At 50.1% G+C, this 27,814-nt stretch overlaps 1 protein-coding gene across 1 annotated transcript; it reads right to left on the bottom strand.

Annotated features, from left to right (window-relative positions):
- Window positions 1-27,538, bottom strand: CALB2 (calbindin 2). The gene is made up of 11 exons (XM_004273241.2): window positions 27,363-27,538; window positions 17,744-17,820; window positions 14,747-14,836; window positions 12,050-12,130; window positions 6,970-7,026; window positions 6,313-6,390; window positions 5,723-5,778; window positions 5,348-5,387; window positions 5,025-5,078; window positions 4,173-4,244; window positions 1-689 (listed from the first exon to the last, which is right to left on the bottom strand). Exons 1-11 carry the CDS (start codon window positions 27,457-27,459, stop codon window positions 573-575), a joined length of 819 nt encoding a protein of 272 aa, XP_004273289.1. The 5' UTR covers window positions 27,460-27,538; the 3' UTR covers window positions 1-572.
- Window positions 27,539-27,814: the final 276 nt, after the last annotated feature.

Genomic DNA, 27,814 nt, shown 5'->3' with positions numbered 1-27,814 from the left:
TGGGAGAGCTTCCACAGGAGAACATTTCCTTTTTATTGTCTGTAAACTCTTCTTTGGTAAACAAGAAACCCAAAGGGAAAGGGAGCACGCTGAGTCAAGGACAGGGCCGGTGCCCGCCACGAACAAGGAGCTCTGAGAAGACAGCTACACCACTAGCGAGGCGGGGCATGGAACCTGGGGGTTCGGGGTGGCTGGTGGCATGGGGGAGAGGCAGAGGGGAGGGTGCACTCTGTTGGACATAGAAGCCTAAATCATACAGCGAATGAGCTCATGCATCACAGCGAAGAGAAGGAGGGACTCCCCACCTGTGCCCCCGCCCACCTTCTGTGCGGTTGGTGCCCCTCTGCATGCAGAGCGCTGTGACTGGTCATCCAGGGTTGGGTTGGAGGGGGCTCCAGGGGGCCCGGCAGCAGCCCCTTCTCCATCTCTTCTTTCCTGCTCTGCAGGCTGGCGTGTGTGCAGATGGCAGGGGCAGTGGGAGGGATGCTCAGGATCTCCGGGTCTGGGTGGAAGTGGCAGGGCAGCAGGGGCAGGTTTGAGGGGAGGTGGAGAAGCAGCCCCCATCCCCCCTTTTACATGGGTGGCTCACTGCAGAGGACAATCTCCAGGTCCTTGCGGTAGAGCCTCCCCGCCTCGGCCAAGGACATGATGCTCTTTTTGTAGCTGGTGAGCTGTTGGATGTTCATTTCCTAGGAGACAGAGAGGGAGAGGGTAAGAGGCTCAGAGGACGGCCCCACCTACACGGCCCAGCTGTTCATTCAGCCAGACCCTTTCCCTTATCCCATCTCAGTGCAAGTAGCTTAGAGGCACACAAAGCATGGGCCTTGGGAGTCAGAAAGCCCTGGATGAAAAACACTCCTCCTTTCACTTAGTGGCTGCATTGCTTTGGGGAAAGTAGTCAACCTTTGCTGAGTCTCAGCTGCCTCATCTGTAAAATGGGTACAGTAACGAGCCTGCCTCATTGAGGTGTTACGATGATTACGTGAGGAAATGAATGTAAACAATACTTAGCACAGTACCTGACACACAGCATGCTCTCCAGACAGTAGCTGTTGATGACAGTCATTATCTATGCATAGCTTCTCTAAATTCCTCTACCTCAGTGAGCCTCCCTTTACTCGAGCTGCTGGGTCCCTGCAGGTGAGGAGGAGAATGCCAGGGGAGCTCCCTGGTTTCGTCTTCAGGCCCCTTGGATCATGCTTCCCTAAAAGCCTCACCCAGCGAAACAAGGGATTCTAACTCCTTTCTCCTCCAGCGGCAAGCCTACCAGCCTACTGCTTGTTCACTGGCTCCTTGTGGCCTTGAGGGGCACTAAGACAGGTGACCCACAGACATATGCCCAGAGTCTCATACAAAATGGAGACCAACATGTACAGAACACCAACAGCCCACATGCCTTGTGTTGCCTTGGATGGAAATAGCCGAAAGTTCTGAAATAGAGCAAAGTCATCATCAACGTTGGAAACTCACTAAACAACCGTCTTTTTCTTTCCCTCCTCCTTCGTCTTCCTCCTCCTTTTGTATGGAACACGTCGGCAGATCTTTTTTTTTTTTTTTAAATAGTTCCCCTTCCAGGCTGATGGGTCATTATCTCCATTCAGCTAATGAGAAAAGTGAGGTGTAAAGACTAAGGTATTGGCTAAAGGATGGGACCAGCTCTACAGCCATAAGGAGTCTCGGTCCCCTGAGTAATTCTTCACGTGGCTCACCTGCCCTCAGTGCTCCAAGGTCGGTCTTTTATTGCATCGTTTGGTGACATCCCCTCACGTTACTGATTCCTGGGTTTGTGCCACCACCCAGCCCCAAGGCACTTTGCAGGCATCTCTAGCTTTGAGGGGCATCTTCACTAAAGTTGTGAAGTTCCTGGAAAAAATGTCACCTAGTCCATAACACCAGGGTGTGCCTGAGCGACCTACCACTCAATTAGGAGCTAAGGAAGTGACCCCATATACCAAGCCTGAGCTTGACAAAACCCTCCAGTTCAGTGTGGCATCAAGAGTTTTAGCAGAATGGACAGACGGGGCTGCTTACTTTCTGTGTCTAGAAGTATTGCTTGAAGCTGAGGATGGCTTTAGCAAGTTGCAACTGTATTAGGACTGCTAGGAAATGTCGAAGTTTGAGCCCATCAGCCTGTCCCTCAGGAGCCTCAAACATAAATCTGCTCAGAAACCGAATCACCGTCCGTGAAGGCACCATCAAAATGGCACACACGGACTTCCCTGGTGGCGCAGTGGTAAAGAATCCGCCTGCCAATGCAGGGGACACGGGTTTGAGCCCTGGTCTGGGAAGATCCCACATGCCACGGAGCAACGAAGCCCGTGCGCCACAACTACTGAGCCTGCGCTCTAGAGCCTGCGAGCCACAACTACTGAAGCCCACGTGCCACAACTACTGAAGCCTGCGCGCCTAGATCCTGTGCTCTGCAACAAGAGAAGCCATCGCAATGAGAAGCCTGCACGCGGCAATGAAGAGTAGCCCCTGCTCGCTGCAACTAGAGAAAGCCTGCATGCAGCAACGAAGACCCAACACAGCCAAAAATAAATAAATAAAAAATACATTTATTTAAAAAAAAAGGCATATGCATCTGCCATGTGGGCTCACCTAAAAATGGCCATTCCCCTCCCATCTCAGGGGCTGTTATTTACAAGCATGCAGCTCTCTCTACTGATTCATTCACTCAATCCCCATGTGCTAAATCTGGAGCTTAGTACAGGTGGAAGGCTCCTGGGTAAACAATTTTATTAATATCCTTGTTCTCTAATCTTCAGAGTTGTTTCCTAGCCCCAACACCTGACTCTTTTTTGTTTCCACATCTCGAGTCAAGCTGTGTAGCCATATGAGTTGTCTTTTGTGGTAATCAAGAAAGAGCCTAGTTAGATGATGACCAGGAAATTCGGGTCTCTCCCAAGATTTAATGCCTGCCTTCAAGGCCCATCAGCCTCAGGCATAAAGCAGGGTGATATGGAGAATAATCATGCCTCATTAATACAATTACAGTTAAAGATATTTTCCATTACGATGCGCAACATTCCTTGGACACGTAAGGATGCACAAATAATTTTCTCCTAGAGTTTGATGCCAGGAAAACGTCTGCTGAGTTCAAACACTTGGGGAGTACTTCCTTTCTTCCTAGGAAGTATTTGCTTATAATTTGTTTTCTGCCTCTTTCAAAAAGCAATTGTAGGCAGTGTAAAGCAAAAAAATAAATTTAGGGTGAAAGAAATGAAGGATGATATTCAGGATAAAGAAGTCGGAAGGCAGTTGGAAAGGGAGACAGATAGACTCAGAGGCTGTGATGAATTTTTTGCCCTGAAATTGAGCATTATATTTAGCTCTAGCCGGACCGCCCAGGCAGTTAGACAACGCAAGGAATTATAGAGCGTTCCTCATCTAATTAAAGAAAGCAGCAAAACCATTTTCCCAGAGAAAGACATTTTGCAGGAGGTGGAGGAAAATGCCGCCAAGACTCATCTCCCGGTTCCTGTAAAAAAGTCTTTTTTGTTGGCCATTTGGCTGACACTTCCAAGAACTGGGCCACATCAAAACTGCCATGGCCTCATAGCTGCGTTATTTCCATCAGCCAGCAGGCAGAAGAAACCCAAGTGTCTGCCTGTGAATGGACAGATAAAATGTCGGATAGACACACCACGGAATGTTACTGAGCCTTAAAAAGGAAGGAATTTCCGACATGTGCTACAACATGGATGAACCTTGAAGACGGCTACGCTGAGTGAAATGAGCCAGACACAGAAAGATAAATACTGTATGATCTCACTTATATGAAGTATCTAGAGCAGTGAGATGCACAGAGAAGGTAGAATGATGAGTGCCAGTGGCTGGGGGCAGGCAGCAAGGGGGAGTCATTGTTTAATGGCTACAGAGTTTCAGTCTGGAAAGATGAAAAAGAGTGCTGGATGGCGGTGACAGTTGCACAACATCGTGAATGTAGTTAATGCCACTGAACTGTACTTAAAATTGGTTAAGATGGCAAACTTTTTTATGTGTATTAAAAAAAAAAATCAGTCAAGTCAACCAGAAGAAAACCAAACCAAAAAACTGCCGTTGCCTTGTTAGGGGGTGATCAGAGAGGAGCAAAACGCACTCCTCGGCCTTCCTTCCCACCCCCATCCCGCCTCCAGGACAGCACCCCACCTCCAGGCTCAGCTACTCACCTTCTTGTTTTTCTCATACAAATCCTTCAGGAGGGCGTCCAGCTCATTCTCATCAATGTAGCCACTTCCATCCTGGCGGGGAGCAGAGGGTCAGCACAGAGCCTCAGAACTCAGGCCCCATGACCCCCGACCACAGTCTAGCTTTGCTAACGGTCTTTACTCTGAGCAAAAGAGGTGCCCAAATAACGTGTCACTTCTGACTTTACCAGTCACTGCAGGAATGGGAGGGTCCAGGGAAAACTGTTGGTAACCTTCCCTTCTGGTGTTTTTCATTTGCACTGAAATTGTAAGTGGGGTTCAAGAAGCATTTTGCTAACTCCCTGGGTGTCGAATCCCACAACAAGATGTCAGGATGAACACAGGCTATTTAAAGTTTACCCCCAAGCCTACAGTTCTAAGGAAAACCATTGGAGTCACCTACACAGGGGCAGCTAAGGGAGGGGTGACATTGGTACGGAGGGCCTCTCACTCCCCACTTCCTAGGAAGACAGCAAGATTATGACCTGGCACCAGGGGAGCAGTACTGAGCACCTCCTCTCTTTGGGTACCAACAATGTAATCACACCCTAGTTCCAGGCATAACCCTCTTCCATGAGCTATTCTCTCCTATACTTTTAAGGAACCAAAACCTTGGGTCCCACAGGCCACACACTGAAGGACATTTATCTTCTCACACAGCAGAAGATGCTGCAGGGAATCCAAAGGGACAGGAAGAAACAGCATGGCTCAGATTGCTGCTCCGACAGTTCCTTTACGCCTAAGGACCAAGGCGAGCCATTCTGGTGGGGTGGGGGGGGAGGGGGGGCTGGAACGGGCCTCCTGCTTTTCCATCCACACCGTCCTCTGTCTTACCTTGTCGTAAAATGTGAAGATTGCGTTGAACTCCTCCGAGGTCAGCTTCATGCCCTGGAAGGCCCAAGGTATTAAAGACAGAAGCCAAAGCCCTGCAGAGAGTGAGTGTGTGTGTGTGTGTGTGTGTGTGTGTGTGTGTGTGTGCGTGCGCGCGCGCACGCGCGTGTGCTGAGGAGGGGTGAGCTCAGAGGGGTGAGGGGAAGGGGGGAGGAATTGAAGAAAAGCATGTGTGTGTGTGTGCGTGTGCGTGCGCTGAGGAAGGGTGAGCTCAGGGGTGAGGGGAAGGGAGGAGGAATTGAAGAAAAGCGAAGAGGCTATTTTACCTGAAATTTAAGCAGGAAGTTTTCCTGTACAGGCAAGAGTCTGGAAAGAGAATGTTAGAGCAGCGATTAGGAGACAGAGCAGAAGCAAGAACAACTCGGACCTGGGGGGAGGGGATGCAGAAGGAGCATCTGTAGTTATGGAAACAATCTCTGAGCACTTAATAATCAGGTGTCAGTGGAAAGTTCTAAAAAGAGGGAGACGGAACGTTGAGGTGATGATGATCATGATTTGATCTAACTTTGATTTGTGCTTCAGGACACCTGACCTGTCATCTTCCCCACTGATTGATCTTGGTGATAGGGACGGTAGCACAGGGATGATCTGCAGGGATCTTGTGAAAAGTGATGCTGGGGTGAGTGAGGGCAGGCACTTACCGGGACATCTCCGAGAGGCCCAGTTTGCCGTCCCCGTTCAAGTCAAACATCCGTAGCTGTTGGGGACAGAAAGTGGTGCCTGGGTTATTTGCTTTGACTTTCTCTCATGTCGGACCTTGGCCCGCCATCCCCTGTACTGGAGAGGAAGGAGGTTGGGGGAGTATGCGCATGCGTCCTCTGAGGTCACCTGGTGGCAGGGACCAGCATGGGCTGAATCGGTCACTGGGGAGACAGCAGGGACTTGGTCATGGCTCCCCTCCCCCTTTCTCAGGGACAGGGCCGCAGAAGACAGCAGACCAGCACCGAAGGCCCACCCTCTCCAAGTTTATCCTCTCCTGGAGCTGTGGAGGCTGTCATGGAAACAGATGCTCCCGTCTTACACTGTCCCAGGAGCATCTGGCTGAGTGGGGACCTCAAGAGAGAGGGTGCAGGGCCCATGAACTAGCATCCCTCTTGCTCGCTGCCACTGGGAGACACCTCTCCTGGACCTGAAGAATCAGCCAACTAGCGACCCCACAAACCCCGAATCCCACCGATTTGGGGCCCGTGTCCTGCACCCCTGGGGAGGAGGGATACTTCCAGCCACTCACTATGGTTTGGGTGTACTCTTGGAGCTTAGGTTCATCATATGGTCGGTTCGCCTTCTTCAGCAGGTCAGACAGGAATCCCTGGAATACCAAAGTCCTCTTCAGAGCTCCCAGTTCAGGCTGTCTGTCCCTGACTCACCTGGTCCTTCAGACGGTCACTCAACACTGTTTTCCGGGGCACATCATTTGCGTAGCTTGCAGCCCTCACAATTCCCTCACCCCTTGATGCTTGTGGAGTAACCCTGAAGGGGGAGGGAGCTGCTGGATGCAACCTCTCCCCATAGGCCAGGCGGTAGAAACTGGCTCTGGCTCCTCAGAGAGCCCAGGACACATGCTAAGCAGTGCCTGGGACTCCTTGGGTCCAGAGGAATTTCGGGGTAGACGTGCAAGCGAGGAGGCCAGACTGCTGGAATGCCTGTCCTGGGCACTGACGTGCAGAGGAGTGTGGACTGGTCGAACTCCTGCAGCTCTGTGTTGCTGATTTCACATGGCTGAACATGTCTAACCATTCAGAGCCGGGCCTGAGTATCCCAAAGCAGACCACACACCTACATTCCCCACCCACCCTCTCCTCCCTCCCCAGGTTCCTTAAACCCACCACCACTTTGGTCTCAGGCCCATTCTCTGCGCCCTCCATGCCCTCTCCAAGGCTCATCTTACCTTGAGTTCGTTGGCTTCGATGTAGCCGCTTCTGTCTGTGTCATACTTCCGCCAAGCCTGCAATGGGAATGTCAACCTATTCACAAAGATTTATCCACACCTATAAGCTTCCCTCCATCTTCCTTTAACGGGCCAGGCCGGGTCTTGATATTCAAGAATATTACAATGAGATGGGGACATGGAGATGGTCTAGACCAGTCCCTTCCATGTCGCAGTTGAAGAGATAAGGGAAGGTGTCTTGGCCAAGGTCACAGAGAAGAAAACAGCCCTGCTGGGACAAGGTCTCCTTACTGTAACTGGCTTCAGGGTCATCTTGTAACCAGGGTTATGGTTTTCTAAGGTGTTAACCAGGCAGATTTTTACCAGGGCCAGCACTATGATCTGTTGGATCCCATTTTTGCTGTGGGTATATTGGGTGTCCTTTTACTGTTCTGGAAGCTTCTCATTCTCCGCGTGGGAGTTGGGAGCAAGGGTAAGAACCCTCTGGAAGGGGCAGAAGCAGGCTTTGGTTACTCCTCATTGTACTGCGTCCTCAACCCCTCCACCACGACGCATGTGGCAGCCACGTCTGAAGGTGGAACAGAACTGGTAGTGGAATCAGTTTGTTTAGACTATCCCAAGGCCACTCTCCCACCTTTCTGATAAAAAACATCGCCCCATTTTCTTTTTAGGAAACCACCCCTCTCTCATGCTCAGTCCACATGGTTCCGGAGGGGCTGATCCATCTCCAGAGGGAGGCATGTGATCTAGGCCTAGACAATCGGTCCATCACTGGATCTTGCTCCATGCTGGTTCTGGGCTCTGATCTGAGTCCCAGTTATTCAGTACATGCACTGGGTCCCTGTGAGGGACCAGAGAACTGCCTGCTGACCACAGCATCTGGGGGATCAAAGAGAAGCAGAGCTTCAGCAGGTGATATGGGTCTGACCACCTCCTTCCTCTGTTCTGGCCATCTGAGCAGGAGCAGACATCACACAGGAGAAACAAGGAAAAACAGTTGGAATGGTTTAAAAATGTCCACCAATTCTTCACCTCCCTAGTTTCCCTCTCCTTGAATGTGGACTGAACTTAGTGACTCACTTCTAATGAATAGAACACGGCAGATATGGCAGTATGTGGCTTCCAAGCCTAGGTCATAAAGACATTGAGGCTTCCTTCTTGTTCTGCCTCTTTGATCACTCACTCTGGAGGAAGCCAGGTGCCACGTTGTAAGGACACTCAAGCAGCCCTATAGAAAGGCTCATGTAGTGAGAAACTGAGGCCCCTTGCCAACAGCCACGTGAGTGCACCACCTTGGAAGTGCATCTTCCAGCTCCAGTCAAGCCTTCAGATGACTGCAGCCCAGCTGACATCTTGACTCTGAACCAGAGCCACTTGGCTGAGCTGTTACCAAATTTCCAACCACAGAAACTGAGAGATAATAAATGTTCGTTGCCTTAGGCTGGTAAATTTTGGGGGGTAATTTGTCACACAGCGATAGTTAACTAATACAATGGTCCTGAAAAAATCTGGTCCTGAATGCAGCTGTCCTGAAACCCCAGTGTTTAACCCAGTCTATCTTGTGGGGAGGCGGGAATACTATGGTGGGGGATGAGAGTGGGTGTATCTGTGACAAACGGCCCGGAGAACACTGTTTCCCTAATCTTTGGTCTATTTTGCTGCCTGATCACAGTTCTTAGATTTTCTTCCACGTTTTCTTCCCTTGATTTTTATTCCCTTCTCCCTCAGCTCCAAACAGCACAGCTAGACACCAGCAACTCTTGATTTTCTGAAAGTCAGCAGGCGCTAATTCTTTTCCCAAATTTGATCTCCTGTCTCCTCAACTTCTCCACATCATGTCCCCCACTTTAAAAAAAGGTTTTATTGTGGTTGATTTACAATGTTGTGTTAGTTTCTGGTGTACAGCAAAGTGATTCAGAAATATATATATATATATATATATACACACACACACACACGCGCGCGCGCATATATATATATTTTTTCCATTATGGTTTATCACAGGATATTGAATATAGTTCCCTATGCTATACAGCAGGACCTTGTTTTTTATCCATTCTATAAATAATAGTTTGCATCTGCTAATCCCAAACTTCCAATCCATCCTTCCCCCACCCCACCTCCCCCTTGGCAGCCACAAGTCTGTTCCCTATATCTGTGAATCCATTTCTATTTCGTAGATAAGTTCATTTGTGTCATATTTTAGATTCCACATATCAGTGATATCATATGGTATTTGTCTTTCTCTTTCTGACTTAGTATGATAATCTCTAGCTCCATCCATGTAGCTGCAAATGGCATTATTTCATTCCTCCTTTATGGCTGAGTAATATTTCATTATATATATGTACCACACATTCGTCTGTTGATGGCATGTCCCCCTTTTATTGTGAGGAGTGTGAGAATGTATAGATATTTTAGGATCTTTCTTCCATACCAGCAAACTAGGCTGTGTAATTCTCATGGTATAGTAGTGGCTCAAAAAATTTGATCCTGATTGTTTAAAAAGTTATGAGATATGAGCAAGTCCCAATAAAAAGGTAGATTTATTCTACGTACAACTTGGGTAAATGATTTTTGATTAGGGGAGAGTTCTTTCTTTGGGGAAAGAAAATGCCCGGCTCCATCAAAATATCCCTTCCCATGCTCTGAAAGCCCGCCCTCGAGTAAGCACAAAGAAATATGTGCAGATTTTCAAATATGACGTCACCAACCACCTGCATGCCTTTAGTGTACAGGAATTTAGTTCATCTAGGTTGAGTCTTGACTGGGAGAAAAAGGCAGACACCCCCTAAATTGCCTCAGGGGAGGATAACCTGAAGGGACCCCAGTCCTCCCAGAAAGCAAAGCAGCCAGTTGCTTTCGGAGTGAGATCATCCTAGCAGTTCTGACCTCCCTCCCTCCCTCTCTCCCTCCCTCCCTGGATCCACCCCCAGCTCCATGCTCTCACGCTGGACTTCTCTTTCCATCCCATACTTTGTGCTCAGCCGTCACAAAGTATGGTCATTATTCTCTTCGCATTCAAGGAAAAGAGTTCAAGAAACCTGGGCTTTGTGAAATCTCAAAGAAATCCTGAGGTGTCACTTACGTTAGAAATTAAAATGTTGGGATGAGCAGTGGGATGGAAGCATCTGGCAGCACAAACCTTTCAGAGCTACAGAGGGGCCATTTCATGTTTCCAGCTGATAAAGATGGAATGAATGGACAACCCCAGGAGGGGATGGTCCTGTAGGATGATGGGGTCCCAGGAAACCTGTGGGATGGGGGTGGCATTGGCTCAGTAGTTATGCTGGGGCTTAAAGGATAAAGGCAGGTAAAATATGGAACCATGTCAACTACACAGAGAGAAACCACTGATGATTTAGAGAGAGAGGGTTTCCTTCCCCTCCTCTTTAAGCATCTCTGCCCCCTGCAAGCTGTCATCCCCATTCTCCTGATCATAGGTGGAAGGGAGGCCAATCTCTGGCCGCCTCCCTATCAGGAAAGGAGTAATCAAGTATAAACGCTCCCTTTTCTACAGACAGAAAAACGGACACTCACAAAAGCAGCACCCTGACAAGTTCTATGTATAGGCGGACTTTTCCTCCTAGACAGGCAAGGGGGGAACTAAGAACAGAATCCAGCCTGTCAATGACCAGCTTATGGAATTTTGCCATCGTGAAAAAACTGGAGAAAATCCTTTAAAGCACAATAAAATTAAATCCATATCTGATGCTTAGGCAAGCTACCACTTAAAAAAATGAGTCTCCTGCCCTAAGAATCCATTATTTCTAACTGACTTTCTATCTATATGGGGAACTCACTGCCATGTGTGTTTCTGGACTAGCTCTCCAGTCATGTTTAAGCAGTGAATCAGGGACAGGGGATTACCGGTGGCTAGAAATGGATTTAATATGACAAATGGCGACTGGAGTTGTGTTGAAGGCTAGTCATTATTTATCACAGCAGGCACTGTGTGTGCGTGTGTGTGTGGGTGGTATGGGTTGAATTTCACCTTGAGGGACACATACATTGAATGGCTAGGGTGCAGAGCCCCAGAAAAATAGCAAAAATAACTGGTAGTTTGCCGGACATCAGGATTAGTAATATATTTGGTTAAACCGCATGGAATTTCCAATTTTTGTAAATAAAGAATGGTTAAATATGAGCAATTTCACATGGTTCAATCTGTCAATTGCATATTACTCAAAAGACACTTGAGTTTGGATGTCCTATTTCCCATGAGGATCTCAAAGAATTGCTACTGCAAAGATGGCAACATCTATTTTAAAGATGGACAGTGAAGCCCAGACCACAGTCAAACACCAAACCTGGAAGATACTGGAAACTGGAATTCTCACTGGGCTTTGCCAGTTTTAGAATGGTACCTAAATCCATCCTTCTCAAGAATGCTCCTTGGAACTCTGAATTCCAGGAACACTAATGCTATTGAGTGAGAAGGAACTATGAAAGATTCTGGAGGCAAACCAAGTGAAACAGGTCTCTTTACTGCAGGATTTCTCAGAGCTTGTAATATGCAAATATCTATGGCAAATACCCAAATGGGAAGTGGTGTGTACACATTATTTTCCAAAGGTACTTTACCCAAGCTTACCTCTCACCTTATTCCCCACACTTTAACGTGCACACACGTCACCTGGGGATCTTGCTAAAATGTAGATTCTGATTCAGTGGGTCAGGGACTCTGCATTTCTTTTTTTTTTTTTTTTTTTGCGGTACATGGGCCTCTCACTGTTGTGGCCTCTCCCATTGCGGAGCACAGGCTCCGGATGCGCAGGCTCAGCGGCCATGGCTCACGGGGCCAGCCACTCCGTGGTATGTGGGGTCCCCTGCCTCGGCAGGCGGACTCTCAACCACTGCGCCACCAGGGAAGCCCGGGACTCTGTGTTTCTAACAAGCACCCAGGTGGTGGCGACATTGATGCTCCTGGTCCATGGACCACATTTTGAGTAGTTGAGCTACTCAAAAGGGGTTTAGTGTCTTCCAGGGACCATTCCCAGGCATTGGGTGGGCCTGGCTCTGAACACGAGAGAAAGGCAGGCCCCGATGTACAAAAGAGAAGGCAGCACCTTGGTCTCACCTCCATAAACTCGGTGCTGGAGCCCACATGCTGCCTGAAGCACAGAAGGAAGTTCTCCTCGGTCGGCAAGATCTGCGCCAGCTGTGGGGATCAGAGAGCAACAGTAACATTACGGAGAGCCCTGCCAGGAAGCAAACAGACTTTCATGCAGGAAGGATGGAAACCAGCCAGTGGCAAGGCAGCATGGGAGTCACATTTTGCTCCATTTTGCTTCCTTTCTTGAGAACAGGGGCTGACAGCCCTTCAAAGGGGAAGAAGGGTGTTCTGAGAAGCGCTTCTGGGTCACGCCCAAACCTTCAGGTATGAGCAGCTGGAGGGACAGAAAGTGGTGCCACTTTAAAGCGCGAGTATCCAGACTCAATACTTACTAGATGGTTCCACATATATAATTCTAGAAAATGCAAACTAATCTGAGTGCAGGAGGGCCTGACCAGTCAGAGGAACATTTTGGGGGTGATGGAGATGCCGTATTTTGATTGTGGTGGTGACTACATGGCTGTATACAACTGTCTAAACCCATGGAATTTTACACTTCAAATCAATACTGCTTATTATATGTAAATTATACCACAACAAATCCGATTTTTAAAAAACTGCAAGTACTCTTGTGCCGCAAACACTGCTGGCTGCCCCCCTCCCCCCCCCAATGGCCTTCCCCTCTTCTCTGCTCCCAGCATGCTTGAGTCACAGGCAAATCCCGATTAGTCTCAGCTAGATGTGATAATCCCATTTCCCTGGCCAGTGATTGGCTTATGGCTAGACATGTGACCTACTCCTGGCCAATGAAATGTGAGGGGCGGTCTACTGCGGGTACCCCTGGGAAAGGTTTCCTTATTCTTATCAGGGACCAAATGAGATGGGCCCCTTCTGCATCTGGATGTGATTCCTGGAACTGCTCTAGCCAGCTTGCTACCAGCCTGAGGATGAAGCTGTTTTAGGGGTGGAGAACAGAACCAAGAGAACTGCCGAGAAGCAGGGCTGGAGACCTTGTCTCCTTCACCAGGAGTCAGTCTTTCTCATGGCCTTTCTCATTAGGAGCCTCTCATAGTTTAAGCTAAGAGTCAGTATATTATGGCCCATGAGCCAAATCTGGCTCAATGCCTGTTTCTGTAAATAAACTTGTATTGGAACACGGCAGGGCCCTTTCGTTTACATACTGTTTGTGGTTGTTCTGTGCCACAGGGCAGAGTTGTTGAAGGCAGGGTTTACAGCTTGCAAACCCTGACCATAGTCTGGAACTTTACAGAAAAAGCCTGCCAACCCCTGGTTTAAGCCCATTTGAGTCAGGATGTTCTGAGGCCTGCAGTTTAGGCATCTATAGGGATGGTCTTGGTGCTTTTCACAGATCACCGTTAACTGGGCTGGTAGCCCATCCCTCAGCTGCTGTGAAGGATGACCGCTAGTGGCTCATTGCTGCCCCCTGCAGGAGAACTGCCCTCCACCAAACTGCCCTAGCCATCCTCCCCTCCGACCCGCATCCTGGAGGGGGCAGCTTGCATCCAACGCCTGATTGACATAGGGGTGCAAAGGGCCATCCTACCCCTTGCTTCAAGGTGGAGCCAACCCCGAGGCGCAATCCACACTCCAGAGCCCCCCATGAGATCAGGCCAAGACAAGGCTCCAGCTGAGACCACGCGCTTGCTTAGCTTCTTGCTCTGTCTGCCCTTTCCTGTTGCTCTCTCCTCCCTTCTCTTGAAATCCTACCCACGAATCTCTGTCTCAGTCTCTCCTTCCAGGGCACTGACCCAAGGCACCATGGCAACCAATTCCCCCCGGGAGGAGTTCTGCCCTCCTTTATGTGCTGCTGTCATCATTCTGGACCACTTGACCATGGGTTGCAGACTGACTTCCAGAGGTGTCTGGTTAGGCCTGCACACACAGGCACATGTAGATGTGTCTGTATAAGTGTATGTGTGTATATATAAATTGTTAAACAAGGAGGCCATTAGACTGAGGTAGCCTTAATGCCTTAGTAGCCTACGTTAGCAAACCAAAGTCTAAACACACAGCCAGAGCAGCCAACTAGGCTTTCCTGAATGACGCGGCCAACCAAACAACTTCCTTGCTTTGTAACTGGCTCTTCCATATACACGTCTTTCCCGTAGCTCCCATTGGTAGAGTGCTCCTAACTATTTTAGGTTCGGCGCTGGCCCATTTGAATTGATTTTTGCTCCAATAAACTCTTAAAATTTTTAACATGCCTCAGTTTATCTTTTAACAATATGTATATATCTATGCACATCAATACACACGTATGAATGTGTGTGTGTATATATTAATATATATAAATTATACATGCTACATATATAAATTATATACACACACACACACACACACACACATACACACACACCTTTGGATGCCTTTAGGTGGGGCATGAACTCTCCTGTTCTGCAAACTTCACCCTCTCTTCTGTCTTAAACTGAGCTCATCACACATTTATAGTACCCGTTGGACCCTGAGAGCATTAAAAGTCTTCATCCCTGTCTTAGGCCAATGTGTGTTGCTTCCTCGTTCCTTGTGAGTCAAAGGAAAAGCTCCATCTGTTCTCTTTCATCAGCCTAAGTGCTGGGAGGGGTGGTGGGGCTTCAAGACCACCACCTCACTTGGATCCCTAGAAGGACTCCTGTGCGTGGGAGAGGCACAGGCAACCGATGGCCCTTCCCGTGTAGCTCTTAGCAGGATACTAGGACTCACCTCTGCCATCTCGATTTTCCCATCTGCGTTCTTGTCATACTTCTGCATGAATTCCTTCATCTTCTCCCCAAGGTTGTCACTCTTCGACATCTACAGAAAGACAAAGGGCGCTGATTTTGCTGCTGGGTCCCCTGCGAACCGTGGATCTCTCACCCTCTTGGTGCAGCAATGGTGGGGAATCATTCTGCACCCCAAATATGCAGGCATGGAACCAGGTTGAACCAATGCTCTGAGTAATCAGGGCTGCACCCTTTCCCTTTTTAGGGTTCCTCCAAATCTAAGTGTTCTCTCTCTTTTTAAAAATATTTATTTATTAATGTGTGCGTTGGGTCTTCGTTGCTGCGTGCGAGCCCTCTCCAGTTGCAGCGAGCGGGGGCCGCTCTTTGCCGTGGTGCACGGGCCTCCCATTGCAGTGGCCTCTCCTGCTGTGGAGCACAGGCCCCAGGAGCACGGGCTTCAGTAGTTGTGGCACATGGGCTCAGTAGTTGTGGCTCGCGGGCTCTAGAGCACAGGCTCAGTACCTGTGGCGCACGGGCTTAGTTGCTCCACAGCACGTGGGATCCTCCTGGACCAGGGCTCAGACCCATGTCTCCTGCATTGGCAAGTGACTCTTAACCACTGCGCCACCAGGGAAGCCCTAAGTGTTCTCTTCTTTGAGGCTCAATCACATTATTTTCAAAGGGAAACAACATATGGATGTGCTCTGTACCACATAAGTAAACATGCCTGTCTGCTTTTGAGATGGATTAAACCATAAGTCTACCAGAAGGGTGAGGACTTATTTCCATCACTCAGATGTGAGAACTCAGGCCCCAACATTTCATTGAGGCAGCTTCTAATAAGCCCAACCTATTGCAGGGGCCCCCAATAAGTTCTAGACATTCCACCAGAGCAAAGGTGATCGCTCATTTTCTTCTTTAAAGACTAACTGGAAATTCTACAGTGCTTTTCACTCTGATTTTAGGCTAGGAAGAATGTGACCAGAAAGTCTGTATAGTTGAGGGGTCATTTAAATAGTCCACTAGATGAATGTGACTACTAAAAAGGCAAAGAGCTTCAAAAGTTCTATTGCACCATCACCGCCTAAGTTAAGTCTAAGGTCCTCTTGAAGTTCTCAGAGCTTCTCTTCGCTTGGGGTGCTGCTTGTTAAGTGTTTGCATTAGTGAGCTCTTCTTTATCCCTAATCAGTGATGAATCATCTTGGCATCTGAAGCCTCTTCGCTTCTCCAATGGCTTTCTGCTGGGTTGTGTATTTCCTAGGATTGGGCCAAGGAAAATTCTACCAATTCTTAGAGTCTTTTGTTTTTTACCTTTTGGACTGGTCTCAATTTGCCCATATGTATTTTTTTATCAATATTTATTGCGTTACATCTACAAATGTGCCTGGAATGAGCCTAGGCCCTTATCAGAAATGTGGCCATCCTGTTTGCTTTCCACAACAGTCCCCATGATGTTAGTAGCCTGTCCATTTTACACACAAACGGAGGCTGAGATGACGTGACTTCTCCTGAGGTTACCAGCTAGTATCGTCAGAATTTGAACTCATGACTCTTGTTTCCAAGGCCAATGTTTTTTCTACCACAGAACAGCTGCTCTGAGATCCAGTCCGGGGTGATGTTAGTTGAGAATGTTGTTGACAGACTTGAAAATCACCCCTGATGCCATCTGAGGAAGGGAATGACTAAGAGAAGGATTTCAGGTTTGAAGCACTTTGTAAAAGCACATTCCTCCATCTACCCCACGATCCCAGAACCAGTTGTGAAGCCTGTGTTTTCTGTGATCCGGGCTTCATTATCCTAGTAATGAGGGGTGACGGGGGACTGTTGATAAACAAACCCATGAATCACCTCCATCACTTAAGCCCATCGCCTGGACATCTTCCTCACCAGGGCGCGCTGACAAGCTCTGAATCAGGTGTTCACCAGTGGATTTGTGACTCATCTCCCAAAGCGCTCCATGAAGACTTGCTAATAAGCAGTGGATTGGCCAACAGACACGCAGCAGGGGAGAGTAGAGAGACCACCCCCCCCCCCCACGACCAAAGGACCCGCAGGAGCTGGCGGGGACGGAGTTGGTCTGACTCCATATATTCGAGAACCAGACATGGGAATCACAACAGACTAGCTCCAATCACCTTACCTTTTCAATATTTCAGACGGTCCCCCAAAAGGCTTTAGTGAAGTCAGTCATGCCAGGTTGGCACGTGGGGAAACAATGTGCCTGCCGTTAAGGGCATGGGACATGATTTGCAGTCACTTCAGGCCATGAAGGGCAGTCTGACACCTACACCCATGAGCCAGTCCGATCTGGCTCAGATGCTGGTTTGGAGCAATCCTCCACTTTCCTCTAGGTCCTTGCCGAGGTTCCAACCTTGGCTGGTCTGGAACAGTGGTTCTCTAGTGGGGACGATTCTGCATCCCTTGCAGGGGACACTTAGCAATGTCCAGAGACATTTTTGATTGTCACAATTTGGAGGGGTGCTACTAGCGTCTCATGGGTAGAGGCCAGGGACGCTGCTAATCATCGTACAATGCCAGGGACAGCCCCCCATGACAAAGAGTCGCTACCCCAAATGTCATTAGTGCCGAGGCTGAGAAACTCCAGTCTTGAACAAAGGCACTTGAAAGCCCCTAGGCCTCCAATCCTGAGTCATGACCCCTCTGAGCATATTAGGTAGGCTATGGACTCTTCCCTAGGAAAAAATACTTCTTATACACACAGACGCAGACACAAACGTTTGCAGTTTTGGGCAGTTTATCAACCCCCGGTACCCATGAACACCCCTCAATCCCAGACACCCAGAGATAGTGAGGTAAGGTACTCTTTTAAGGGAGTATTTCAATTTTTAAAATCCTTCCAGATAAAAGAAAAACTCTAAGGGTCAAAACCAGAGATGTCAGGCTGCTGATGGAATGTATGACCTAGGACAGACAATGCTCAAAGCCATGGTCAGGATGACAGAAAATTCCAAACAATGGGAGAGGGGTCTGGGCTTACCATGCCAGAGCCTTTTCTTGCCTTCTCCAGTTCTTGGAAAAAGTTTTCTAGCTCTTTACCTTCAATATACCCATTTCCTGCAAAGATAGCAAAGAAAAAAAGCAATGAACCTCAGAGTTAAGTAGTAAAACTTATGGTGGATGGGTGGGGTGGGGAAATGGGGGGCTTCATTGAGAACTTGTTCTCCTCAGTGGTCAAGCAGGTGTCTGGGCCAGCCCTGGACTGTTAGGGATGTGGGTCCTGCCCTCTGGCCATTTGCAACCATAGAGATCCAAGATTAATAACGGTGTTGCCTTTGTGATATACATTCAGTAGTCAGAGACTGGGAGGGACCAGCGTGTGGGCCATGCTGGCAGAGGGAGCTGGGAGCTGTCTGTCCATAGTCAGCTGGGCACGCAGCAGGAGCTGCAGATCTGACAGGGGACAACAGGTCATCAGCCTCGAGATTTGTCAGCAGGTGGCAAGCCCTGGTCAGTAGGGCGAATGAGGTCAGAGGCAGAACTTGGGTCTTTGGGGTAGGAGGGTGTACTGAGTTGAAGAGTGTCCCCCAGGGACTTCCCTTGTGGTCCAGCGGTTCGGACTCCATACTTCCACTGCAGGGGACACGGGTTCAATCACTGGTTGGGGAACCAAGATCCCGTGAGCCGCTCAGTGCAGCCAAAAAATAAATAAATAAATAAAGTGGACTTTCTAATAAAAAAAAAAAGTGTCCCCCCAGAATCCATGTCCACCCAGAACTCAGGATGTGACCTTATTTGGAAATAGGGTCTTTGCATATGTAATTAGTTAAGATGAGGTCATACTAGATTAGGGTGGGCCCTAAATCCAATGACTGGTGTCCTTATAAGAAGGCCAAGTGGAGACACAAAGGCACCCCGGGAAGAAGGCCACATGAAGACAGGGGCAGAGATGGGAGTGATGCATCTCCAAGCTAAGGAGCTCTGTGAATTGCTCGCAACTACCAGAGGCCAGGAGAGGGACATGGAACACATTACCCCTCAGAACCTGGAACCAACCCTGCCAACACCTGGATTTTGGACTCTAGCCTCCAGAACTGTGAGAGAATCAATTGCTTTTGTTTTAAGCCACCCAGTTTGTCGTACTTTGTCACGGCAGCTCCAGGAAACTAATGCATAAGGGAAGAGTGGCAAGAGAAAAGTAGGGATGGGGGCACCTGAGAGGCGGTTGCAGGGATCAAACATATGGGAGGCAACCTACTCCACAGCAATGAAGAGAGGGGGCGCTGAGGTCTGTGGAGGTAGATTCAGATCCTGGTTCTGCTGTACTTATGAGCTGTGTGGCTTTGGGAAAGATATTTAACCCATGTCATCTGCAAAATGGGTAATTAAATGGGATTTTTGCATATAAAGTCCGTTACGGGTGCAGTGTAAATGTTACTATTGTTTGAGTTCAATTACCAGAACTTGTATAAAAAACGGGAATGAATTTGGGTGAAAAGTGCTGTTATCGGGACCGGGTCCCAAGGTCAAGGCCTGACTTGCAAGATCACGTACGTAGTAAGAAGTCCTTTAGGTTCTTCACCACTGAACCCAAAAGACCTAGAGACCAGGGCGAGCTGAGTCCATGGTCAAGCTCCCTGGTCTGTCTGTGACCGGGAGGAATCATTTGTGGGTGGGAAATCAGATAGGTCTAAGGCAGTGCTCCCCAGACTGCTGTGAATGGGAATCTCCTAGAATCTTAAAAAAAATATGGATGTCTGGCTCCCATCCCCAGACATTCTGATGTAATTGGTTTGGGGTATGAGCTAAGCATCGTGATTTTTAAAAAAGCTCCCCAGGTAATTTCCATGTATATAGCAAGGTTTGGAAACCACTGACCAAAAGTCAAGTTCCAAATCTGATCTAAAGCAGTGAGCAAGGTTCCCATAGAGACTTGAACAGGAAAGGGAGATGGTAGCTTGCTTCAGGGGCAAATGGAGTTACAAACTAAACAAAGAGAATAAAAATAAGTATTTAGCCTGGCCTTGGTGGGGGCTTTGGGAGGCTGGAGGGCGATGTGGGAGTCGGGTTGTGTGTTCTTCCTAGCCTCCCCCACTAGTGTCCCCTGAGAATTTAGATTTGGAATGAATAATCCTAGTGGCGCCCTCTAGTGGAGAAGGTGCCACAATACATAGTGTATGGAGGAATCATGTGAGATAAATTAAGGTTTTTTGTTTTGTTTTTGCGGTACGCGGGTCTCTCACTGTTGTGGCCGGCCTCTCCCGTTGCGGAGCACAGGCTCCGGACGCGCACGTTCAGCGGCCATGGCTCACGGGCCCAGCCGCTCCGCGGTATGTGGGATCTTACCGGACCGGGGCACGAACCCGCGTCCCCTGCATCGGCAGGCGGACTCCCAACTACTGCGCCACCGGGGAAGCCCCTAAATTAAGTATCTTTATCTGCAGGGAAAAGATATGATTGTAATTGCACGCCGGGAGTGGGCATGGTGGGGAGAGATGAGACTTGAGTTCCCTTTTTTCCCCTAGGCTAGAGTGGTCATCTTTCTTCTAGGATGTTCTGAAAGCTTCTTGGGAGAGCTGGACAGCTGCAGCAGGGGGAGTGAGGAGGGGAGGGAGGGAGGGAGGGAGGAAGGGCTTTCTAGACAAAAAGGCAGTGGTCCAGTTGACAGTGCCACTGAGTTGGAGGAACGAGTACTCTTTCTCTCGCTGGTCGCTCCCTGCCGTGATCTGTCTATTCTTCCATTTCTCAGGCAGGAAGCTGAGCTCAGCTCTGGGTCCAGGAGCAGGGGCTGGGGTTGGAGGGGCCGGGGGGCGGGGGGCAGGGGTGGAGCTCACATTGTGAGCATGCGCTGGGGTTCGAAGTACCAGAGGCCTCAGAGCTGGGCCCGGGCCAGGGCTGGGTGGACACCTGAGTCAGTGAGTATGAGTCTGTTTCGTGAGTGTATTAGGAGGTGGCTGAAGTATCTATGAGGGCTGCTTGGACAGGGTGGGCAGGGAAGGCCTCGCTGAGAAGCCCCAGCTACTAGCAAAGGCAGGGAGTGGGGCCCAGTGCCCCTGTGGAAAGAAACCCCTCTTGCCATGCTGGGAATTACAGTACCACCTCGCTCTGTGCAAAGGGACAGAAATGTTGTTCAATTCCACAAGCCTTTATTTATTTATTTATTTCTGTACGTGGGCCTCTCACTGTTGTGGGCTCTCCCATTGCGGAGTACAGGCTCCGGACGCGCAGGCTCAGCGGCCATGGCTCACGGGCCCAGCCGCTCCGCGGCATGTGGGATCTTCCCGGACCGGGGCACGAACCTGTGTCCCCTGCATCGGCAGGCGGACTCTCAACCACTGCGCCACCAGGAAGCCCGTCTTTATTTTTTTGAACTGAACCACAGTTCAACGTTGTGGGAACTATAGCCAAGTTTAGATATGGGCCTGTTCCCCAAGAGCATTTAATGGTCTACGGGGGTGAGGCAGCCAGACAAGAATAGCAGGAATCTACCAGTTGAAGGGAGAGGGTGAGCAGAGATTAGATAGGCAGGCAGGGGCTGCAGGGCCCAGATGGGGCATCCTCCAGCACTGGGGGAAAAGGTCTTCGCTACTTTGGCTTCCCTCAGAGCAACTCCCTAACCATCATGCGGGAGGCACCTATTATAGGAGGTGGGAGTAGAGGACAGGTTGGCCTACCTCCTTGCAGGGAGGACTTCAGCACTGGGCAAGTGGTTTGCTTTTTCTATGACCGTATATAGGGGGGTGGGGTGACTGGCCACCACGCAAATCTCATGTGGATGGGCATGGATAAGGATGTGGTTACCATAGCAACCATCATTCCTAACTTCCCCATATCAAACTGCAATCTGTGAATATTAGGGAGGGGGATGGGAGGAGCCGGGGACCCTGCATCCGTCCTTATTCTGGGCTTGCTACCATTCTTCACCACCATGGTGCCTCAGTTTCCCCAAATTTTGAAGTGAGACAACACTTCTTTACAATTAATCTGACCACAGACACTTGGAAAACTTTGACCAAAGAATGCCCTGCCTCACAGTGGAAAGGGGCTTGTTTCTCACTGAGATTTGTGCATACAGATTTTCTGAGAGTTGAACAGGTAAGAGGAGCCCGATTAAGGGTCGTAAGTCTACCACCAGCTCTGTGACTGTCCATGCAATGTTGAGCAAGTCAATCTCTCTAAACCTCAGTTTCTTGATCTCTAAAATGGGTATAACTATGCTTTTTTTTTTTTTTTTTTACTTTATAGAACCATTGTGACAGCCATACAAGATAAGGCTGTGAAAGCATTCTGGAAAATGTAAACTCTCACATAAATGGAACTCTGTGTTTCTGGGCAGAGCTGCTTCTGGAACAGAGGCTCTGGAGCTGGGCTGGGTCCCCTGCACCTGTGGACATCTGGCAGCCTAATGCTGGGCCAGTTCCTGGTGTGGAGGAGGCCAGAAGGATGGGGCAGATTGGGCTAGAGAGGAGGTGAGGCAGCCGAGAGCCAGAGAGGAGGGGGAGAGGGCCAGAGCCAGAGGCCCCAGCTGGGACCCGCGGGGCAAAGGCGGGATCTGATGCAGTCCTCCAGGACAGCCGCCAGGTCCAGAGCCGGAGAGGCGCAGTTCTTGAAGTGTCTCACGCCTGCTCTGTTAATTCTGGCTCCCTGGGTATCGGGAGGGATTTCCCTGAGGGGTCTCCTTAGCCCCGGAAACCTCCCCCAGGGGCTCAGGTGGTGAAACTACTGAAGTCAAAGGGGAATAAACAAGGAGCGAGGGCAGGGACGCGGGATCGCTGGTGGCCGCCCACGCGAGGCGAGGCGAGGCTGAAGTGTCCTGTTTGTGAAAACGCCCCCGCAGCTGCCTCCCTGGGGAGCCCCAGCTCTCAGACACAGCTGCGTCCCCCATCGGCTGGCTGGGCCACGGGGCATGAGGGCCTCACAGAGGATGTCCGCAGCTGGCATGCCGCGGACATCCACACCAAAGGGCACTGTTGGCAAAACAGGTGGGGAATTTGGGGGTGAAAGTGGAGGTGGGATGGGGTACTTATTCCTAGGGCTTACCCCAGGTGGGGCAGGAGGCTGCTCCCAGAGAACCCCAAATCCTGACATCAGGCCTAAATGGGACACACGGACCCCACAGAGAAATGCCGACAGGGTTAAAAGAAAGCTGCTCTCAGACAACTTTGGCTCCCTCCCAGCACCAGACCCCTTTGCCTTTAATGCTCCAAGAAGCAATCATTTTTATAAATCCTGTAATTATCTTATGAACAGCACAGCTGTATTGCATAGTAACAGCCATAGGATTGGTGTAAATGCTTAATATATACCGGATATTCTCTAACCCTTTTGAGGCAGGTCTTTTATTATTATTAATTTTTATTGTTGTGTTAGTTTCTGCTGTGCAGCAAAGTGAATCAGTTATATGTATACATATATCCGCTCTCTTTTAGATTTCCTTCCCATTTAGGTCACCACAGAGCATTGCGTAGAGTTCCCTGTGCTATACAGTAGGTTCTCATTAGTTATCTATTTTATACATAGAGGTCTTCTCTTCAGTATTCCAGAAGACTTCGTCATTTAGAATTCCAGGGCAAGGTGCCCAGGCCTCTCTCCACCTGCGAGAGGCGCTGTTGTTCAGCTTTCTTCTGTTTCCCCTCCCAGGGACACAAGCTCCTCAGTGCCTGAGAACCTGCCTGAGCACTCTCTGTCTGGCCAGTGTCCCCCATGGGGGATGGGTTTGGAGGGTGCTTCCGTTACTACTACTGGGTGTAGGAGGAGAGAGGAGGGAAGACTGCACAGGGCCTTCCTCAGTTCTTGGTGGTCCTTCCTGTCATTCATTTTCAAAGTCCTCAGGGCCACACCCATATGGAACAAGGGTCAGTCCCTGTGCAAGGCTTTGAGAGCCTCCTGCATCACTAGGGCCATCTGGAGGCAGACAAAGGCCTAGAACACTCTGGGCAGATTCCCACACCTGGAGATATATATGCATTTCTTTTGGGGGGAGGGGGGGTGCCCATAAAATTATTTTCTTCTTGAATATTTATTGTTTTGCTGATTACACAAGAAACACATGCTCTTGTAAAACACTACAGAAATTTACTTATAAAGTTAAAGAAAATACCTTTCAATTTTACGTCATCTACTCTGTAGAGGACCACTGTTATTATTGTCTTTCAGATATTTTCCAGCATACTTGTTTCATTAATAGTAAAAATGGGCTCATACTGTAATAGTGTCCTGCCATAATTAAAAAAAATCTCCGTAATACATCTTGGACACTTTTCCATGTCAGTACAAAAGCCCCATCTCAGTCCCATTGGTTGCATAATATTCCACTGTAGAGGTTAGCAGGATTTATTTTTCTGTTCCCTAGGGAAGCACATTCTTAAAATTTCAGTATTCCGAAGAACTTGATACTAGGCCCCCTTGTTCGCATAACTTTATGTATTTGTACAAGTATATCCATGTAGGTTGATTCTTGGAGTGAGTGGGATTCCCTGCGTTGTCCTGTGAATGTCTGCTGGCCTCTGGGAGAGGAAATATCCCTACACTTGCAGTTGCTCCCAAAGGGTAGCAAAGGCCAAGGGCAGAACTTGGCTCCCCACGGACCTCGTACTGATCGTCAGCAGAATAGGAGCCTGGTGGCCGTGTGGTCAGAACCACAAAGAGAGGCCAGCGTGAGCTCTGAGCTGGGCATCCCTCTGAAGCCTGGATCTTGCAGAGTGAGAACGTTTCTGACCAAGAAGTGACCAGGAAACAACAGAACGGGGGACTCAGTCATGTAGGGCATGTAAGGGTCACTCAGAGCATGGGGATGTTATCTGGAAGAGCTCCAGCCCCAACCTGGCTCATAGGGTGCACTCGGCTGCCGTCTTCCCTTCCTCTGCTTTTGAGAGATGACACCTGAACGCTTCCAAGGGCATGACCTTGGCTGACCACTGAGAAGGAGTGGGGGGGGGCTAGGAGAGGATTCCTGGGTCCCCCTACCCTCTCACTTTGCTGTGTGATCTTGTGAAAAGAACGTTGCCTCTTTGAGTCCCAGTTTCCCCCTCTTCAGACACCTGCTCCTTCATTAGAAATGGGCTGAGTTAGGAGGGTCAGATTCCCTGCGTCATCCCCACTGTCCTCGGAATCCAGCTTCTCTGCGGACTCCTAGTCTCTGTTTACTGGAGTCCAGGACGGGTGGGGTGGGTCAGTGCTCCCCCTGCTTGGTGGCTGGGACTAACTGGGCTCCAGAGAGCTCACCCCAGGGACCTGGTGAGCCGTGGAGAGTCCTCCCAGAGCTCTTTAACTCTGTGAGCGGCAGGGGGACACTTAGAGTCGGGGGAAAACCCCCAAGATAAAAACAGAAGCCAGAGTTAGTAAGAGGAGGCCCAGCCAGGGCAGGGAGCGCCTCGGGGGGGAGGGAGAAGCTCCCTGGCAGCCATGGGAGTTCGGAAGGGGACAGGTACGGAAGGTCCAGAGCAAGTGACCCACAGCTTAATTCTGGGTCGTTTAGTCGAATTTCAATTTGGCTATAGCCTCATTTTCCTAAATCGCCTTCTGCGCCATCTCTGGTATTCTAATCCTTTTTGCTTTCCTTCTCTGTTAGGTCCATGGTCCCTCCTTGGGACTTCCCTGAAGTGGTGACCAGAGAGGGCGATGGGATGCCGAGGGGGACAAGGAGCCAAGAAGCAGTCTAGCTCCCCTTTCACATGGTACCAGAGGTACGATGGTTCTGGGGGTCTTTAAAGACTCTTTGGCCTCATGCTAGCTTAGCTATGCTCCAGCCATAGGACCCCTTTCTAGTATTAAAGGGACTGCCCATCACCTCCGAGGCTGGATCAGGAGGGAAAGTAGGTGTCCAGAAACCAGAGTTGGGGAATTAAGCGCTGGCCAGGAACCAGTGCCGCCATCACGTCGCTACATGACCTCAGAGAAGTCACACTTTGTGTCTGTTCCCTCATCTGCACAAGGAGAATCATGGTCTGCCCACAGCCTCACTGTGCAGGACTCAAGGTGCGACTGTGTTTTGAAAAGTACAAAGTCTCAGACAAATGTGAGGATTTGCATGGTTATCAAGAGCGCTCGTGGTTGACCCCGTGAGAACCGGGGGAGAACAGAACTGTGGAGTCCTCTGTTTATAGCTGACTCATCTGGCAGGAGGCCTGTGGTATAACCTTGGCCGCTTGATAACTTTCCTTGAATCATGCAAGTCTCTGGTGCAGATAAACTGGCAGGAGAAGCCTTAGGGAGTGCGCGTGTCACCCAGAATACAGAGAGGCTGCAATCTTTTTATAGCCCTTTCCCCCAAGGGAGTTTTATGGTACCAGCCAGGGACTGGAAACACAACCCCTCCTTAGCCCCATTTTACAGATTTAACAATCTACCCACCTCCTTTAGTAATTCATAGGCAGATCACCATCCTAATCCAGGTGTCACATGCCCAGTCCTCTGCACCCCCAGATTCTCAGTTTGCTCCAAGGGAACAAAACTTCATTGGTTATCATACCCATTAACCCCTGCCTCTGCACAGCACTCTGGGCCGAGGGCCTCTGTTTAGTCACCTTTGTGCCCGCCCTGCCGAGGTGAGGAAGGGAAGGGAGAAGCATGGAGGGAGGCTCCACATGCTCCTCCCTCTGGTTCCCATGCCCCTCGCTCTCAATCCTAGGATGAACACCCTGGGCCACCACCCTGCCAGTGGTCTGAGATGCCAGAACGTTTCGGATGCCCACCCCGGCCAGGACCTCAGAAGGAAATCAGATCACTTAATTTTTTGGAGTGGTGGAGAAAAATTTGTCTCTAGTGATATCAGAAGCCTCTAAAATGAGGTGGGGGGGGGGCTCCCTTTATGCCCGAGTCAGGCCATCATAGACCCTTGTAATACCAGTCCTTAGAGCCAACTTCCAAAGGTTGTTCAGTCCAGCCCTCGATTTTTGGGTGAGTAAATGTCAAGACCACACAGAGCAGAGGGTGGGTCACTGAGGCATTTAAGATTGTGCCTCCCCCGACCCAGAGAAGGAAGGAGTCACCCAAAGCACCCAGGATTATCACCATGAGGGAACATGTCAGGCTGGCACCCCAAGCTTGCCTCCCACCACACCCTGTGAGTGGGACCTGAATGCCCGTGAGGGATGGAACGTGGGCAGAGGAAGCCTAGGGGATGCTCACTGCCTGGATGCCCTCTCCACTCCTGCTCCCACCGGACAGGCTGGGGAGGCCAAGAGTGTCCCTTCAGGACCCCCCAGTTTGCCCCAGTCCCCAGGACCCCACGGGGCTAACCTGGTATTCAACAAAAGGGGAACTTGAGGGAAAAAATGAGTGGTGTCTGAGACCTGTGGCTGCCGCAGCTGAAGGCAGGATGTTACCTTGAAGAGAAAGGCGGGGAAGATAAGACGGCAGGGGGAGTCATGGGGAGCCTTGCCAGCCCAGGCCTCCCCTCTGGGAAAGCTCCAACTTGCCCAGAATGAGGCTGCAAAAGCCGGTGGGCTCTGTCGTCTCTGTCAGGGAAGAAAACTTACGGGCGGTTGTCACCAGGGCACCCAGGTGTCTCCCAAACTCGAGACCCCTACCTCAGCAGGCTCTGCACCCAAAACACCCACTGGGGTAACCTTAGCCCTGCCCGCAACTTCCTTGCCCTCTTTAATCCACCGCAGGTCCCCTGGGGGCGAGCGGGCACACAAGTTGGGAGCTTTACTTACCGTCTGCGTCAAAGTGCTTCCAGATCTCCAGGAACTGGGACGCCGTCAGCTCCGCCAGGTGCAGGTAAGGGGGTTGCTGCTGCTGCGGCCCAGCCATGGCGAGCCGCTCGGAGACCTCAGGCAGCACTGCGCTCTCCCTGCGCGCCGGCTCGTCTACCGCACTCGGCCAGGTCTCGCGCGCCACGCTGCCTTTATATACAATCCGGAGGCTGCGCCCGCGCCCCGCTGCCAGCAGGAGGCGCGCGCGCTCAGAGAATCGGCTTGGGTCTCAGCGGGGCGGCGGCCGACCCGGGGCTCCGCAGGGGTTCGCAGGGTGGGGACGCCCGTCTGTGCTGAGACCACTCCTCGCCTGGCCAGGGAAACAGAGGCTCTCGGGTGCAAAGGGGAGAGAGGCTGCCCTTGCCTTCCTTCTCCCTCTCTCTGATCATCTTGAGTGCAGCCACCACGTATCA

This window comes from Orcinus orca, chromosome 20, assembly GCF_937001465.1.
Source record: "Orcinus orca chromosome 20, mOrcOrc1.1, whole genome shotgun sequence".
NCBI lineage: Eukaryota > Metazoa > Chordata > Mammalia > Artiodactyla > Delphinidae > Orcinus > Orcinus orca.
Note: the sequence above shows the minus strand (reverse complement) of the source record. Positions and strands in the feature narration are given on the sequence as shown.

What these genes read in the sequence shown, in the direction of transcription:
- CALB2 (XM_004273241.2), bottom strand. Translation starts at nt 27,459, where the DNA reads ATGGCTGGGCCGCAGCAGCAGCAACCCCCTTACCTGCACCTGGCGGAG. An exon ending in ACTTCCTGCTTAAATTTCAG is followed by an intron (nt 5,079 to 5,347) that starts GTAAAATAGCCT and finishes TGGGCCTTCCAG; the next exon opens with GGCATGAAGCTGACCTCGGA. An exon ending in TGTATGAGAAAAACAAGAAG is followed by an intron (nt 690 to 4,172) that starts GTGAGTAGCTGA and finishes TCTGTCTCCTAG; the next exon opens with GAAATGAACATCCAACAGCT.